The sequence below is a fragment of the Tiliqua scincoides genome, chromosome 6 (assembly GCF_035046505.1).
Source record: "Tiliqua scincoides isolate rTilSci1 chromosome 6, rTilSci1.hap2, whole genome shotgun sequence".
NCBI lineage: Eukaryota > Metazoa > Chordata > Lepidosauria > Squamata > Scincidae > Tiliqua > Tiliqua scincoides.
This window is the reverse complement of record NC_089826.1, coordinates 60,436,962-60,456,068: the sequence shown is the minus strand read 5'-3', so window position 1 is coordinate 60,456,068 and position 19,107 is coordinate 60,436,962. Positions and strand designations below refer to the sequence as shown.

General features: G+C 40.7%; 1 protein-coding gene across 38 annotated transcripts in view; it reads left to right on the top strand.

The window, feature by feature from the left end:
• Nucleotides 1-16,841, top strand: part of SORBS2 (sorbin and SH3 domain containing 2) — a 327,753-nt gene extending 310,912 nt beyond the window's left edge. For 24 of the 38 annotated variants that reach the window (XM_066631534.1, XM_066631529.1, XM_066631532.1 and 21 more), the window contains 5 exons: nucleotides 1,491-1,682; nucleotides 3,237-3,332; nucleotides 8,531-8,580; nucleotides 14,420-14,526; nucleotides 15,840-16,841. In XM_066631534.1, coding sequence (XP_066487631.1) covers nucleotides 1,491-1,682; nucleotides 3,237-3,332; nucleotides 8,531-8,580; nucleotides 14,420-14,526; nucleotides 15,840-15,901 — 507 coding nt within the window. In that variant the 3' untranslated portion in view covers nucleotides 15,902-16,841. Of the gene's footprint in view, nucleotides 1-1,490; nucleotides 1,683-3,236; nucleotides 3,333-8,530; nucleotides 8,581-14,419; nucleotides 14,527-15,839 lie in introns of those variants that run through there. The other 14 variants (XM_066631551.1, XM_066631550.1, XM_066631558.1 and 11 more) reach the window with 8 other exon arrangements.
• The last annotated feature ends 2,266 nt before the right edge of the window (nucleotides 16,842-19,107 follow it).

Below are 19,107 nucleotides of genomic sequence, written 5' to 3'. Positions count from 1 at the left end.
TATCATCTTGGACTACATGTTACCCTAATTTAATCAAGCCCTCCTTTCCTACTAGCATTAGCTGCCACTAACCATGGCTTCCACCAGGAATGCAGAACCATTGGCTTCCTTCCTGGGACTTTTGGTGGGAAATAACTGGACCTTAAATGCAGCTTTTGTAAGTTATTTTGCAAAATGTTAGTGAACTACCAATGCATGAGAAGTGTTCTAAGAGCTACAGCCTCTCCCAGAATTTCTACTGGAGTTACTGCTGCTCTGTAATAAAATAGATACGGAGTGTAAGTACTCAACACTGCGAGGTACAGAACACTGAATACAATGAAATCTGTGCAAGGCATGAAAGACATATGGTTTCATGGGGGGGTGGGCCTGATCTGCAGATAAGTGAATCTGCTGATATGGAATCCATGGATACAGCCCCCCCCACACACACACACACCTTGCAGCATATGGCACAGCTTATTGGAGAATTATTCCATAGTAAAACTATGACAATGTGGCATATGCCCTTCATTCACAACCTTGATTTTTTCAGTTTAATTGGTTTGCTGCCATCGAAAAATGTTGGCCACAAAGAAAAGTCATGTTGTATTAGTTCTGTAAGTCATTAGTGAAGATCCAAGGTGACCAACAGGTGGCTTTTGGGTCAGGTCTGGCCCTCAAAGCAATTTTATTGTGCATCTGGTGGTCTTCTCAAATTTTAATCAAGGCATGATTAAATTCCACTGTTTCATTCATAAGAAAAGGAAAAATGTTGTCAACTTATAAGAAGTAGAGGTAACCCACAGTTTAATATTATATCTCTTTGATGGTTGCATGCAGTGTTCTTGCAATGAATGGAGCACGCCCTGTAACAAAAGCCAGATTGTGCCAATTTTATTATAGAGGAGTTAGGCACAACTTGTGACCCACCCAGCCAAAAAGCATCCTAGCATCTGCATATTGTGGTCTGCCAGATGCTTATCTATTCCTTATCTACTCCTGCTATTGCAGTGTAGCACAAATGAACAAAATGAGAAGATTTCGTGAAGGCCCTTGTATTCAGCTGGTCGAATTATACTTTGTTCTTGATCATCTGTGACATGATCAGTCCATACATTTCAAGCCCTTGTCTAGTAATTAGAATAAACCCACCCTTCATGAATACAGAGATTGGTTACCCTTGGCATATCCATACAGATAAGGGGTACAAACCAGCATGTCTTTTCCAAGATGCACTTGCATAGCAGGACTTTTAAAAAAAATTTCTTTTGCCTCTTCTGAGCTTCATTGCAGATTGCTTTTTTAATGTAGAGAAATTTAAAAAGCAACTTGCAGCACAGTGCTAACCAGAGTGGGGAGCTGCTGTTCAAGAAACCAAGTAGCCTACTGAGTGCAGTCATGGCTTGTTTCTTTTGTCAATGTTGGTGCGTAATTCCTCTCTGTGATTTAGCTCCCTTTTGTAATTGCTCTTCCACACAATTACTGTTGTCTTTCTTTAAATGTTTAAGCCAGCTTCACTTCCCTATGAAATGCAAGTGCCTTCCACTTCTTCCTGCCTTGCTTCTAGTCTTCCACCTCACACAACCAAAGCATCTCTCTCTGAATCACTGTCTACATCTTCCAAGTCTGCCGTCACCCATTCACCCCCTCTTCTTTCCAAATGGTTATACAGACAGGAGAAAAATTCACCAAAGTTAAAGGTAACTTTGTCTATTGAGTATGAAATACTGCATGTCTTGTTAAGTGCCTGACAAATGGAAAGTGTAGATTAAAAATAAATCATAATTATTAAAAATCAGATTTCCTGGTAACTAACACTTAATAACATGAGCATGCGATCAGATGGAAAGTATTGTAGGGTAAAGCACCTTAATGTACTTAAATTAATACACTAGTCTTAAACATGCTTATGCAGATGGCAAAAGCTAGGGTACAAGAGGCCAGGGTCTCTTGCCAGACTGATGATACCCTCTGAAGTGCCAGATTAGATTCATTTAGAAATTGATGCCCCACACACACTTCCCAACTTCAGTCTCAAACCAGTCTGAAATCAGATAAAGACTCCCCATAGCAGTGATTTTCAACCTTTTTCATCTTGTGGCACACTGACAAGGTACTAAAATTGTCAAGGTGCACCATCAGTCTTTTGACAATTGACAAGACGCACATGCTGTTGGTGAGGAGGGCTCATATCCCCTAATGGCCCTTCTAATAAATGACCATCCCCCAAACTCCCATGGCACACATGCAGACCATTCACAGCACACCAGTATGCCACTGCACAGTGGTTGAAAATGGCTGCTCTGTAGTAAAGGTAGACAGTACTGAGCTAGATTGATAAATGGTCAGAATCGATATAATAGCTTTCTTTTACCATTGTAGCAATCTCATCTTTTGTATTTTGGGGGAAATGTCCTAGCTGTATTGTTTTGCACAGGTCCCAACAAACTTCGGTAACCTACTCACAAAGTTTTCACAATTGTGCAGCCTAATCAATTCCAACCCCACCATTTTGGAATTCCTTCCAGAGCGGATTTATCCACCTTCGGCTTAGGCTACTGGGAGTACCACTATCTTCTCTGCCATTAGCAGATCCTGTATCCAAAACAAGTACTAGTGTGGTACCATTAAAATAATCAGTTATTTGTTCTCTGAATGGAACAATCACTTCTTAGAGTGCTTTTAATATTTCAAAAGTGTGCAAAAACTGCAAGGCTTGTGTAGTTGCACTTCTTGGAATGTGTGAAAGCACTCTTGAATCCTGCATTTTTTTCACACCCATCTTCTCAGTCAAGCATTGAAATCTATTTTGGAGGCATTAGTCTGATTCCCTTTCTGATATCTCTTTCTGTCTGTGCATCTGTGCAAAACCCTCAAGCAACAGGTCAAATTTTCACAGTGTTCTCTTCTTAATCTCTCAAGAGTTTCAGTGTTACCTTCTAGCATTTTCCTGCTGGCTATGAACTTCCAGTTGTCTATAAGCTTCTTGCATTAATTATTGTACACTGCAGTTTGGACGTTTGCAGTGATGAAATCTTGTGTTCCAGATGAATTCTAAATTTAAATGCTTGTGCTTAAAAAAAAATGATGTAGGTGGTTAACAGTAGCTGTTCAGGCATAGAGGATGTCACAGATTTGCATGTCTTGTGTACAGAGGTTTTTGGAGATGGGAAAACTGGTGTGTGCAGCTTGTACTTGAGAATGGGAGAAAGCCTTCTAGGCTTTCGGATGATCAATATTTATGGTTTTTCCAGGTTGACTTAAAAAGAGAGATATTTGTCGTCGGCAAACCTCCTCGTAGCCCTGTAATGGCAAGGAGATCTTGTGGTTCACCTGTCAAAGGGCACAGGGTATGGTACTGTATGGCCTGTGTGTTTTGCCAGGTTTCCTCTTGCATAACATGTCTGAGTAATCCTAATAGTCTGCCTTTGCTGTTGTACTGCTGTTTTAAACCTGGAAAATGTTTCAGTAATACCAACTTGGAAGTCTCAGTGTGCTGTACCTTATTTGCAGTTTGCTGTTTGTCAAATCCCAAACTGTTGCAAGTGCCTGGGAAACAGATTTTAAAAGAAGCAAATTCTCTAAACATTTGAGTCTGTTTAACTTTTTTCTTCCTCTTTCTAAATAGCTCCTCTTGTTTCAAAGCATCTTACTTATAAGGCCATTTGCAGTGCCTAAATGCACAGGCTCATTTCACACTCTGTGGGTTTCATAATGCCTGTGCTGCCATTCCTTGTTTTCAAATGCATGAACGTTTCAAATGTTTTGTTGCTATAGCAGCGTGCGCTGTACTCAACACCATGCTTTCTCATAACAGTGCCTTTCTCTGAAGTGTCATTTGCATCAGCTTTTCCTTGCCTATCAGCCTAGAGTTGCATCCTCTTTAAACTATCCCCTGTTCCTTAAAAAAATATTATTCATATTCTGTCTTCATAAATGAAAGTGTGTGGTCAAAACCAAATGTTCTACATATCCTTATCCACATGTCCCTGTATATATTATAAACAATTTATCTGAACTACATAGAGAAGACATTAGGAAGAGGGGAGTAGTGCATTCGAAATGATGACATATTGAAAAATTGAAGTGCTTCTGTGTTGTGTTGCAAAGACAGAAGACTACATCAGTGAACAATTGAATATTAAGTATGATACTGTATACTGAGACTAAGTATGAGGCTTTCAACAACTCCATTTAGAGTGAAAACTATAACTAGGGTTGCTAATCCTTTAAGAGTGCCCTGGAGTTTCCTGGAACTGGCATCAATTCCAGGTTACTAGTGGAAGCAATTCTGGGGATTTTAACAGAGCCCTCTTGGCTTAATGACATTATGGCTTTTTGGGAAAAAATACCCAAGAATGGCTTCAGCTAGAGTCGGCAACCCTAGCCATATGGGATGAGGTGTGCTGGGGGGAGCGGGGCAAGAGGGAGGCGGGACCAGTGGAGCTCCATCAGATCCTGAAATCCAAGTTGGGCAGCCCAAGGGCTGCTGCAGAATCAAGTAGCCCCATTGCAGGGCTACTTCCCTTCCCCAGGGAAAGGGGACGGAAGTCCCCTGCCCTTGAGAAGCTGCTGGTGGCTGCCCTGTTGTGCACAGGAATTCACGGCAGCCATTTTGGTGCCGTGGCAGTCCTGGTGGAACAGGCAGCTCAAGATAGGGCTTCCTGGCCCCAATCCTATCCTCTGCCACCAGCGCCAATGCAGCTGCACCAAAAAGGAACACACTGCATCCGGGGGGGGGGAGTGAACTGAGGGCAAACAGATTTTTTTACTTACCTCAGCATAAGTCATGGGGGGTCTCCTTGGACATATGTGACCTCTTTTGGTGGCATATGTCACTATGTGACTTACATATGCCATAAGTCAGGCTGCACTGCCAGAACACAAGTTCCAGCAACACAGCCCAAACATAACATTGGGCTGTTTGTTTCTTTGGATTCAACACAGTAAGTATTTTACTGAGTACAAACAAAGCTATATGGGCATGATCCCATGACATGCATACAAAATGCACTTTCATATTTCCCTATTAATAGCCTCCATACCCAATGTAATCCCCAAACTTATTTTAAAATGTTCCTGAATTTAAAGGCTGTTTCATGCACATTTTCATTTTTATGTGTATGTGAAACATGTGTTAAATGTACATAGTGAAACCTAACATACGCACATGACAGGTTTACAATATATGTAAAAGTCATGTGTATGCATGACTTAGGACTGGTCACAGTCCTCTCTTGCATTTGTACATGGTGAAAAATGCATTTATCATCATGTCATGTGCAAAGTATTACTGAAGGCAGAAGACTGGAAGTTTGGTGTGTAAGCTGCTGATAGATAGTGTACCTTTCTCTGGCACATGCATTCTGTTATGCTAAGCTTCTGAAGTAAACTTCTGTACTTTAATTTGCTACGGACAGCTATTGAAAGAGATACTCTAGAACAGGAGTGTCCAAAGTTTTTGGCAGGAGGGCCACATCATCTCTCTGACACTGTGACGGGGGGCCGAATTTATTTACATTTCAAATTTGAATAAATTTACATAAATGAATATATTAAAGATGAACTTATATGAATGCATGAAGGTCTTGCAGTAGTTCAAGGCCTATAAAAGGCCTTGCACAAAGCAAGGCTGGCCTTTCCTTTCCTGCTGCTACTGCATCACAGACGTGAAACAACAAGCAATGGAGGGAGCCCTCATCCCACAGCTCACTCAAGAGGCCAAACAGTTGCTCTTACGCTGAGAGCAGTTGCATCGGGCCAGTGTGGGCTCCAACAAATCTCTGGAGGGCCAGAGGCTCATTGGAGGCTAGGGGCTCCCTGAGGGCCACATAGAGAGGCCTTGAGGGCGGCAAGTGGCCCCCGGGCTGAGGTTTGGGCACCCCTGCTCTAGAACAGTGATCTTCAACCTTTCCATGCCACAACCCCCCCCCCCCCCAAAAAAAAATGAGACTGGGGACTCACAATTATTCCGGCCACCTTTTTCATCCCTATCCATCCAGCACACCCACTCTCTACCCCTGTAACACTCTCCCAGCACTGTTCACTATAACAAAATATTCTTATTAGAGAGAGCAGAAAAAGTCACCATAAAACTTGGCACTAATAAAAGCTATTTTAGCACAATTGCTAATAACTTGAGCAGGACTGGGACACAATCCCCTGGTACCTGAAGGGATACACCAGATGCCTTCTCCTTTATCTGGTGGTGCTCTAGTTCAGTGGTCTTCAGTGATCTTTTTCATTCCCATAAGTGGCCGCGATGCCATAACTGATGCTTCACAACCCCATTGAGGTCCTAACCCCAAGGTTGAAGAACACTGCTCTATAACAAGTACGGCAACATTTTTACATAGTCCCATTTCTGTACTGTTCCTTTAAGATGTATGTTTAACGTGATCTGTGTAATGCAACTGTACAGATCTGTTATAATGTCTTATGATATGTGTCTTGTAGAACTTCAGTAAACAAACACTATGGCAGGGAGTTAGTTTACTAAGGGGGAGACTAAGGGCCCGATCCTGAGCCCTGTGCGTGACCTGGCATGGGACTCTTCAATTCTGCGCCAGCTCAAGATCCACCACAGAATCAAGTAGCCCCTTACTAAGGGGAAGGAAACGATACCACAGCAGCTGTTTTTGGTGCCGCAGCAGCCCTGCACTCCGGGCTGCTCTGGATTGGGCTGCCTGAGTTCAGTGCCCTGTGATATTTCGTTTTGATTAGCAGATATGGGTACAATTCAACCAGAAATCAGTAATTCTAAATCCCATGTGTTTAATACTTGAAATCAGTAGGACTTAGAAGTGCTGAACTTTGGCTGGACTATGTTCCATATTGTAAAAGTTAATAGTCATAATTTGAAATAAGCATATACCTGGTCATCCAAAAACCATTTAATTCTGACAGAATAAACACAGATGATGAGTCGCAACCAAACCTGGACAAGTAATGATGAATTCATGCAATCTGTTGTTTTCCCCCATTGCAATCTGATTTGGAATGAATACAGACAACAGTTTGTGATCTGGTGGCCAATTGCATATCACTGTGTACCACAAAAGAACACAGACAGACGTCTATATCTGTCAGTCACATGATGAAGTTGGACAGAATAGATAGGTCTCTTATATCCCCAGTATTCCACATGCTCAGTTAGTTGCAGAGACAGGGTACATTTGCTTATTCTTATGGACTCTGCAGATATATCACATATCATATATGATTACATATATTCTGCACTGAATTTACAAGTAGCCAATACAAGACGTAAACACTTACCTGTATCCACCCTTTGTACAGTTACCTCCAGGTGGAAAATCACATGGCACTTTTGTGTGGTCTAATTCATAATTTTTCCCACCTATCATTCTCAAAATTACTCCCATCACTGGTGAACCACATAAAAGGTTGGTATTCACATAAATCGTAATTGTGGGGAAGTTGTGAAACACTGTTGTATACACTCTACACAAATACAGCAGTTCTCTCTAGCTATCAATCTTCTGAGTGAAAGAACAGCAAAAAGGGTATAGGCCCAAAGAATTGATTTCTATTTCTGATTTGCTACACTTCCAGCTTTGTTTGTACTAAATCTAGTTTGTGTGAATATAACTTATTTTTCCATTCATTAAAGCTGGTTGTTTTACAAATGTTTGGGAAGTGTTAAGTTGAATCTTCAGAACTTGGACTGATGCCAGTCTGTGGAGGAAAAGGAAGACTCTCTTTTCAACTTTTCAGTATGTTGGCAATGGTTACCATTTTTTCCCTTATAAGGTTATATGTTCATAAATTATCTGCATTCTTTTAAGAATTTGTTGTGTTCTTTTTCTCATTCCTAAGGAGTTCTTTAAAAAAAATGCTTCCACAGTCCTCTCAAGACTAGATAGTTTCAATAGCAAAATAGCATGTTGTGGCTGCCAGTTAGATATCTGTGAGAGAGTATGCATGCAAGAACATTGTCTTGAGCAGTCATAAGGAACGGCTGCTTGTTGAATCAGTGTTGCTCAAACTGGTTTGCTTTCTGCTTGCCCCAGGCAGCTTTTTCAGGTTAAGAGTGTACCTTAACAATTCATCCATTTGTGCATTTTCAGTTGTAGTTTGTATGACACTAACATTATTTGAAAGAGTGATGAAGCTAAACTTTCTCTGCTTTCTTTGGCATGATGAGATTTAGGTGTAAAGGTAATAAAAGGCTCTTAAATTGCAAATGTTTTTGAAGAACTTCTAGTGGGTGTTCATTTGTGGTTTTTTCATGACTCCAAATATGATATAGGCAGCCACTAAACCAGGCTTGCATAACACTCAGCCTCCAGACTGTAAGAAACCCTGAACTGTGATCTATGATTTGCTTGATCAACCCTATTTTGTGTCGCCCATGGCCAGAGAGATACAGGAGGGGTTCTAGAGCATCTGGAGAGTAGCTGTGCCTTATTTGGTATGGTGAACTCTATGTGGACTTAGGGCTATATATTAAGCAAGACTATGCTAAACAGTACCTAAATTTGTGGTCGTTTATATTCTTATTACATTTCAACTCATTTCATTTCAGCCACAGCGCCCTGTGTTTACTCATGAAAATATACACAGTGGGGGGGAACCGTAAGTATTTTATCTACTAAAGTTCTTATTAAATAACTATCAGATTTCTGACTTGGGAAAGGAGGGGGTGCATTGGTCATCTCAGAAGCCATCTACAGAGGCTGCACACACCTCAGAGCCCATTACAGAGCAATGCAAGTGTGATAAATGTACAATGCAGTGGACTTTAGGTTGGCTTTCCCTTCCAGATGGGCTGCTCTCTCCGCCTGACTCTTCCCATTGACTCATACATGGACCCATAAACCATACTTGCCATCCATTAAGAATGCTTCTACAATTCAGAGCCTCTGTACATGCACAGAAGGGTGCAACACCACTAGTATCCCAGGAAAGTTTAGTCCAGGTTGGATCATGCACTTTGGTTATAAACACGTAAAAGCAGGATATTTGTGTTTTCATTGGTGTGAGGCATGTGGTTTGCATGTGTAAAGTCCCAAACCCAATCTTATGCATGTTTGCTCAGCAGTAAGTCCCATTGAACCTACTCCTAGGTAAGTTTGCATAAGATTGCAGCCTCAGTCCCTGATATTGTCCATTAAAATATCATGTAATAGGTCTGAGAGGAACCTCTGTCCTTTTGAGTTCTGCCTGGGTTTTTCTGTTCAAATTCCTTTTCTTTGAACTCAGACTTTGACTTGTATATTATGTTATATCTTAAAAGCCACTACTGAGTTGTCCATAGTGGAAAGAACAAACTGAAATCCTATTTTGGATAAACAAAATGATCCTTATAGAACCAGAGCTCAATTCACCACCATTACTACAGCATAACCCTTGCATATTTCAGTGGCATTTGACAGGTGTCAAGAATGACAGATGTGCATAAATAAACTCAGTCTCTCTGGAGGACCAGGGCTGATGGATCACTATTCAGGATGCTACTTGTTCTGTTTGCCTCCAGCAACTCATAAGATCTAAGCAACTTATATAAATACAGGGAAACAAGTTTCTGTAAATATCCTCTATTGATTTGCAATTTAATTTCCATGTTTCCTCATTCTAATGGGCTTGTAACCCATGATCCCTATGACTTCTGTCTCCCATTCTTTTACCATGCCTGTACCCTGAATATATGATGCACAGAGCCTAAATAGTTGTAATTTGAGAAACCATATGTGCAATCTATGACTTACTGTGTTTTATGTATAAAATACGCCATCTCAAAAATTGTATTTTGGCCCTAGTTCATTATTTTGTATAGGAAAGCAGGCTTTATCTCAGTGTGTTTTGATTAGTCATTCATTTTTAACAGATAATGAAAACATTTATTTTTATTGCATTTATATACATTTTTAGAACAGATCATTTTAATGTTGTTTGTATAACTCATTCATTTTTTTACCCTGGTTTCTAGTCTATGCCAAAGGACTAGATTGGACACCTGTCCAATTGTCCAGATCCATCCTGTGGAGAGGAATGAGTACAAATCTGCCCATCCATCGTGCTTATTGCATCAACATAGAACCTGTATAGACAAAATCAATTAGTAGACTTTTTCCAATGGATTAACCGTACAATTTTGACCTTTGTACTCTGGCTTTGTATAGACTATATGAGGATGTTCTTCTGTCCTTAAGGAGACAGCAGAGCCAGCTGGGTGGAGAGGAAGGGAGGAGCTTCATTCCTAGACCTTGATAGGTTGGGTCAAAGGAGAGGTTTTGTCCAGTTCGGCCCCCAATAGATGTTCTGTGCAATGTGTAAATCTTGCTAAACAGGAAGTGCATGCCCCTGTGCCGCCTGAATCCCCTCTGTGCTTTTCTGAATGAGGGCAGGTGGATGAAGAAGCATGTGTGCCCTATTCGCCCTCCCTTTGCATACACTTAGCAATAGCATGCAGCCTCCCTGCTCCATACCGCTTCTCTTTGAAATGAGAGTGAACAAGTCACCTGCCCCTGATTACTTGGTGTTTTGTAATCTATAGGTGGCAGGCTTTTTTTTTTTCTCCATCACTGCACTGAGCAGAGAAGAGGACTGCTGCTTCTGCAATCCTATTGCAAGTTGCTCCCAGCAAGTCAGGAGAAAATTGGAGCCTCTCAATGGAGCGGCAGGCTGGAGAGGGTGGCAGGCAGATGGGCTGGGGGCTTGCCTCCCATCCAAGCAGGGCCTCTGAGAGGAATTTTATCAGGGGGTACCAAGTTTCTTTTGGGCCCCTTCCTAAAGAGGGAGGGGGTGACATAGGGTGGGGGTTGGCAATGAGAGTGGGCAGAATGGGGAAAAACTGGCAGGGGGAAAGTAGCAACAGCTGGAATGGTCTTTGGAGCCCAGGTCTACCAGTTCTCCCAATGCAGAGCTCACATCTGCCAGTCTGCCTGGCGTTGGCAGCTGGATATGAAAACCCAACACACTCCTAAGGCTGCAATCCTATGCACACTTTCCTGGGAGTAAGCCCCATTGAATATAATGGAGTTTACTTCTGAGTATACACACATAGGATTGTATTGTCAGTCTCTCTAAAATCTTTCAGATACAGAAAATCATTGCAGGAGATTAATCTCATTGTATTTAGGCTCACACTAGAGTGGAAGGTGTCCTGTATACACCAAAACTGACTTTAGTAGTAGCTGCAGTCCTGCAGCTGTGTCTCTGAGCTTCTCCACACTCCTTAATGGTGAGTGGCTCCACAAGCCAAAGAGCTACTGTAGCAGGTCAGTTTCCTCCCAGTTGTGACACTGTTAAGGAATGTATGCATTCCTGGGCTTGGTGTGTATGGCTTGTGCCCATGGTAATGTCCACGGCATCCCACGTGGGCAGTGAGTCTGAGTCAGATTGTAAAATGGAAGATCCCAGGAAATTTCTGGGCCCCCTCCTTTGGCTCCTGGTTCCCCTTTCTGACCCTGGGCCTGGGTACAAATTACCCCCTTTATCCCCCTCTCCTAGGCCCTGCATCCAAGGATACTGCTCCATGCAACCATTTCAGATCACTTCATGGCAAGGCCAGCTTTGTTGCTAAAGTTTACAGAAGTTTTGCAAAGAATAATGAAAAGGTAACAGTGAGAGGGCATGTACTTCCTAATAACAAAGTTCAAGTTTTCAGATTGGCTTGTTGCAGATCTTAATCACTGAATTATAGTGTAAAGGCAAGAGAAATATAGATACTACAGACCAGCACAGAGTTAGACTCTGTCCATTGAAATCATAGTTCAATGAAATGTCAGAGCTTGGCATCCCAAACCACCATAATTCCCCACATGGCGATGCATTGGCAGCAGCATGGCCTCTGCTACATCCTATGGGGGAGTTTTGACCTCCATAGGCCTCTTCAGAGTAAGTGAACATTTGCTTCCTTGCCTAGGAGTAATCCCATAAAGGCCCAGTGGGTCAACTCAGACCTGTTCAGTAAATTCTGTCCCCTTTCAGGCCTGATCTACCCTGCTTCCCACCCCTGTTCTGCTCGCCCCCTGTATGGCTTTACCTGCTCTGTCAGGTCTTTGACTATTTGCCAGCACACAGGAGGCTGCTTCAGCTCTCCATCAACGGTTTGATAGTGCATGCCAATGGAGGCTGTTTTGTGACAGCCGTAAAGCAGTCGTCACTGGTGCAACATATGTTGCACCAGAACCCAACCTGGTTAGGATTGGATAGTAGGTGTGGGAGCACAGGGCAGACTTGCTGGTGTCCGTCTGTGTGTCCCCCATCACACACACTTTTTAAAAGGGACAACATGAGGTCTTCCACAGCAAGAAAGTACTGAGTAGACATTGTTCTATAGTTGTGATCACTAATGATATCGCTGGCCTGGTCCAGAAGTGCAGGATATACATTTGATAAAATATGTACCTCTCAGTTTGCTATGAATGAACGAAAGGAGGGAGAAACCATATTCTTCCAAGGTCAAAATATTGCCATTTTTGAGTTCTGAAAAGATGCAGTATCCCCACAGTAGAAACTCTGCCTGGAGAGATGTCTGGCTCCCTTGCAGCAAATGAGTAAGCAGACTGCATAATTACTGTATGAAGAAAGAATGTACAAGAGAATGAGGCTAGTGGTATGAAAAGATTAGCAGAGAGTGGATTTCTTAACTCCTCCCCCCCTGCAATGATGCCATTTGACAAATCAAAGTTTGACAGCCATAATTCTAATTAAATTAAGGCTGCAGTCCTAACCACAGTTTCCTGAGAGTAAGCCCCATTGAACAAAAAGGACTTACTTCTGAGTAGACCTGATTAGGCTTTTGCCCTAAAGTAGTTACATTTAAACTGTGTTAGGCAGTAATGCAATACATACATACTTGAAATAAGTCCCATTGGACAATGTGGAATTTACTGCTTAATAAACGTATATAGCATAGGGCTGCTTATCACCTTAAATCCAAATTATTGATATGTAGATAGATTTGCAAATGGCACATCAATCTGCTACTAGGATGACATAAAAGCAGTTCTCTCCCCTGCAGATGGGAGAAATTCTGTAGCTGAGAAGCAAATCTATATGCAATTTGTGATAGGAAACTTGAGAGAAAAATGAGCATTATGTTGATTACATTCCTGATCCCATTGACCATGCTGTCTGTTTAGAAACAAAGTTCCAGAGACTCTTATCAGTCCAGTTCAGCAAGATTCTAGGATTTCAGCTTTTTATCTCCTGCTGAAGTCATTGGAGCCTCTCGGAATGAAATTGGTTTCAGGATTGTGACTTGGAGCCTAGAGATGCTAAAATTGAAGTTGCATTCTAGTTGCTCTGTATACACTGTTGTCCAACCGCTGCTAACCACAAATAAAACTGGGTGCCCAATTCTCATAGCAGGCAAAACTACAGGTGTGCACCACTTAATGAGAGAGATACAGTCTCTGATCCCTGTTATGCGATTATGTCATTAAGCAAACATTCAACCCAGTCTATTGCCTTTTTTGTGTAACAGACACTCCCTGCCAGACACTAGCTGGCTGCACAGACTATTGGAGATATATCGCCTCTTCTTTGGATTAAGAGCTTTTTTGTTGTGTAAACAGACAGTCTGCTGCAGGCTATGGGAGACTGGACTGCCTCATTAAGAGCCTTTTTGTTGTGCTTTGACCACTGTTGTATATGAGGTCTGTCATTAAGTGAACGGTTGTTAAGTGGCACACATCTGTAATTTGCACTTAGTTTAACATAGAATTCAATTAACAAAGTTTTCTGCACATCTAAAACTACTGTTGTCCTGCACACAAGTACTTATGGTTAAGTTGCTTTACAGTAAAAAGCAAACATGTACTTGTTAGGGAGCTCCCTAAGTCAGCGTTTCCCAATGTTTCCCAGCATTTTGTCCCCAGATATGGCCAAACCCACCAGCTTCTGAAAAATATGTACACTTGCAAATGTGTCTGCCTTCAGATACTGCACTTTTACATATACACATTTCACAGGTACTCTCCATAATACAGCATACAATTTACTGATGTCAATGGGACAGCACTTGAGCAGGCCTTCACCCATAATTTATTGCTGTTAGTGGATATTTAACTTTTGTTCTATTTGTTTTAATTCTCAAGATGAATGAATTCCTTTTCATGCTCTGTATAAATCAGAAGCTATTTTTTCTGCAATACATTTTTATCTTACAATATAAGTTAAGTCAGTTTTGCATGTTTTTTCTAATGAGTTGAATTCAGTAGCCAAGCCTTTGATTCACAAACCAGAGCAGTTGGATTTAATGTACTTTAGCCCACACTATTAGGATTTGATCCAAATACTTTGCTTAGGTAGCTTGTGGAACTAGTTTTCAATTAGTCTTTACATAAATTTTAAATATTATTATTGAATTTTTAATTCAGTATTTCACAGCTTTGCTAGTTGAGTAAAAAGAGGTGCAAGATACTTAATTTTTTTCTTTAAATGCATCCATTTTGTCCTGTTTAAGGTTTCAGGTTCTGTATAACTATACTCCTAGGAACGAAGATGAACTGGAGCTGAGAGAGGGAGATGTCATTGATGTGATGGAAAAATGTGATGATGGATGGTTTGTGGGTATGTTCCTTTTTAATTTAGTTGTGCTTTAGGATATGGATCTATCCTCTGGGCATCTCAAGATCAGCACGCTTCTATATGAACTAGGTTATGCCTTTTAGACAAAATTTAGCATTCTTTAATTCCCTCACATGCAATTCATATCACTGCTGATCCAGAATTCTGCAGGCATAAGGATCTTCCACATGGAGACAGCTCCACATTTTTGTGAGAACTGTACTGGATATCATGAGTGAACTACCTGACTCCAGTCTAGCCCTGTTGAGCCTCTTATATTAGTTTGCACCTGAGCCCAATCACATTCTCATAATATAGGACACAGGCCTACTGTTATGAGATGCTTTGAGTCATTGGTGTCACTCGGTCAGAGCAGGGGGGTGGGCTGTCTCCAAGTACAAGACTCAGTGTCACCACACTGTCCAGCCTCCCTTCAGTGATCTTGGGACTCAGCCACCACATGTTCTTGTCAAGGATCATGTTTTTGCTGCTCGCCATCGAGAGCCTCTGGCAGCTGGGTGGGAAGCAGCCTGAAAATCAGCCTGAAAAAGGGAGGCAGGCTTTTCATATTTAAATCAGTGCAAAAGCCCAGAAGGTTAGGGGTGGCATGATTATGTCATTACATCACACCCAAACTTCCAGAACGGCAAGATCCAGGTAGGTGCTGCTGCCTCAAGTGCAATCCAAGGTCTGAATGCCTCTGCTTTAGGACCTAAGCCCTGAACAAAAGCAGACAATAAGCAAGGTGTACGCATGTCCAAAGTAGTGCATATTTGTTTGTTGCCTTGCTTCCAGCTGGCAGTTGCCTTTTCTTATATGAGAATACATCCCCAGAATTCCTTTGCACAACAACAAAAATAATGCTCTTAGCTCAGCAGGCCACTAAATTGATCGAGGCCTCAGCTGTACCTTGATTAACCATCCCTCCCTGATGTAAACCACAGTCCACCAAACCTGTATGCATGTGTGGAAACCAACTACGGATGTTGCAATAGGCTGCTTTAAAAGTTCAGCTGCAGCTGCTTGTACTTCAAGAGGCAAGTCACATTTTGAACTCTTCATGTGACTTGACTCTTCAACAGTGTATGCAGATCAGTGGACAATTCTATGATACCCCATAAGCAGAACTTCCCCTTTCTTGAACTTCTGGTTTTTATTAGACCACTGCCATTTCTAATTCCCTTTCCAATACAATGTATTCTGTGTTTGCCAAATGCTATAGCATTGGTTATGCTATTAAAATGAAACAAAGGCCATCTTTACAGAGTATTATGTTACAACTGCTGCCATATTTCACTTATTACTTCTACTTTCAGGAACCTCCAGAAGAACAAAATTCTTTGGTACTTTCCCTGGAAACTATGTCAAGAGGCTGTGAAATTTTTGCTTCTTTCCTTTTTCCTATTTATTTATGCTGCATCTCTGCAACACATCTGCATATAAAGCTGCTAGAAAAACATGCTCCACCAGCCTTCTGTTTTTCCTGCTTTGCAGCTCCAAGTAGTTCATCTTCACCACCCCCATCTTCATCCACCAGCCAGCAGTATTACCATAACCGCTATGATGGGATAACTGAGCTTTTATGAAACACGAGGAAGTAGTTCAACATTTAGTACTTCCTTTTTGTGCATTCAGCCTTTCCATGCGCCATGTTCAATCTGACACACGCAAATAAGGAAAATCTTGTACACCATGACACTTCAAGAAATAACCCATAGAATTTGGGGTATTCGCAGTACTATCTTTAATAAAATGTTTATCATCAGCTTTCACTTCAAATATAGAGGAGGTTGTTGTTTACTCCTTTTTAACTGTTTGAGTTTTCACAATCTTTTTTAAGCTCTGCACCATAGGTTGTTTTTCACTTTGCTGTGTCACATGTTTGCCTGTTTTACCCATTTGCAATATGACTAAAATAGAATAGCGTCTGTGCCCTTGTATGTTGCACCATATGCAAAGTGGTTGTAAAATGTCAAGCAGGCATAATTCAGAAGGGAGTTTGCTATTAGGATATTCAATAAGTCATGATTTTCCCCTATGATCATAAAATTTTTATAAGGTTTGTGCCAACATGCACTAAAGAAGTTAAGTCAAGATGTTTCACAACAGCTGCTTCAGACCTGAATCATATCTATAAATAGAGGAAATGCAAGTTTCACTCCTTTTATCTGTGCTCACAAATGTCTGAAGAGATAATAAGCATCTTTCTGTGGGGAGAAATGGATGTCCCAAAGCCATGCATGTATTGCTCCATGGAGAATGTGCACGCTCCCACATCATACTCTAACAATGCACATGAATAAAGGAGACGTGTCAGATTTTCTGTAGTCACTTATTGTTGTCCCAAGTTGAGATGTGTATAGTTATACATAGGGGAAAGTGGTTGCTTTCCGTTACAAGTACAATCCCTGCACCACTCTACACAGAAAATTTCCACCTCTTGATGATATGAGCAAATAGAGAACGCACAACTCACGTATGCGTCCTGTATTTGTGTATATATCTTTAATTTCTGAAGCTTCTCCAAAAGAAATCACGTTTTTTGCTTCAGGTTACAAAAGGCAAAAGTACTGTGAAATTGAGCTAGCCATTAAACTATTGATGAAACATTTATCTGCTGTCTCAAAAATGTTGAGCACAACAGCGTCAGCAACAGCATTTGAAAGCCTAGCATTCAAAATGTACATATTTATCAAAAGTTTCAGCAACAGGGAGAGCAATGTTAGTACAATGTTTTATTGTAACTGTCACCGAGAAAAATATCCACAGAAAGTATCATATTGCGATTCTTTTGCAACACATTTATGCGCATAAATTAACAAGCATGAACTATATTTTCTTCCTAGCAATATAGCAGTTAAAGAAATAGAAAGGCAGAAACAGGGACACTGGTACATGTGGGTTGATTGTAACCTATGTGATAATATCAAAAAGTTAAACTCAGTATTTGTTTTCCTTTTGCAACAATAAGACATCAATAGTGTGTGGTGGAGAACACAAGACAAGTCAATGGCTTTAAGCAAAACAGCCCAGATTTGGTTTTGTTGGCACCTTATTCAAGGCAAAAACAAAAACCTTTTACTGCATTTCTCTTGTGGTAAAAGATCTTCTCACAAATGTGTGTAGTCTTGTAGCATTTTGTACATATGTTAGCTCTTTTTGTACAGGGCTGTTTTATTGTTGATTTTTTTGAAGAAGAAAAAATCGTTGCTTATTTGTTATTTGGTCTCCGTCATTCCATTAAGGAAACTTCATTTTCTTTACTTACTGTCCGCTCCCATGTATAAGCACATTTGAATAGTGCAATTCTGTAAAATAGCATTTTATGCAAAGGTTTTATGAATTATAATATGGTTTTACCAGCCAAATCTTTAAAAAAAAATGTACATATGTCTTTATTATGGAAAATGTCAGTAAAACAAAGAAACATCTTTGTGCAGCATACCTTTATAACTGCAAATTTCATGGCAAAATCTTTATATTTCAAAGGCTTTCCATTATAAACTAGGTGTGCATGCAGCTTTGCTGTGAGATCAGTACCCATCTTTGATGCCATTTATGATGGAAGACTTAAATGTCTGTTGCCTGTGATATTTTAAAGCAAAACCACAAAAAAGCACTGTTTCTACTCTGTATCTGATTTTAATAGAACAAGTTTTTCATACCTGGCTTTCAGGTACTTGACTTTGAATTCTTACATGCAAAGAGTCTGTGTTTTTCCCCCCTTGAATAGACTTCTAATAAAATTTGCTTGGAGTATGCTGTGGTGTCTTCATGATTATTTGTTTATAAATTTATATCCTGCTTTTCTGCTTCCAAACAGGTTCCAAGGTTCCAAGAACACATCAAGTACAATAAAAAATCTAGTGCTTAACAAATTAGCAGTTAATCATGGAGAAGAGAATCATTAACACCAGAATCAAAAACAAAACCTAAGAAATCAGGATTAAAAAAATAACAAGGGGACAATCAAACAGTCTTAACTGATAGAAAAGATGACAGGAGATTAGACAGATGTTAAGGGGCAGGGAATACTGCAACCTGCAGGCTGTAACTAAAAAGGACCTGTTGTATGGTCCTCTTCAAGCAATTCTGAAAATAAGGCAAAATGAAGTTGGGTCTCATATGATGGACAGAGTCATATGAGGCCCTTCAAGTATCCTGGTCCCAAACCATTAGATCAAACTATTAACCAACACACTGAATTGAGCCCAGAAATGATCTTGTAATCAGTGCATAGACAGTGCAGCATCATACATTTAAGTACGTATAATAAATTCATTTTTTAAAAAATACTGAGCTGCAAGATCCATAGTCCTATAGAGAGCTAAGGCAACCAAAACCAAAGGCCAATGTCTTCCTGTGAAACCAGAAGCTTTTAGCACAGCCACATTTGCTTACATCATTACAGGCAGTCGATCTGTAATCACACCACTCTTCTATTCCCCCCCCTTTAATAAATAGTCTCTCATTCCAAAGGTTGCTTTCCCGTGCACTAAAATAAACTGGGCAAATGAAATGGAAGATAAAACTATAGCAATGCCCCACTGCAGTCAGTAAGAATAATAGCTGGTCTATATTCAT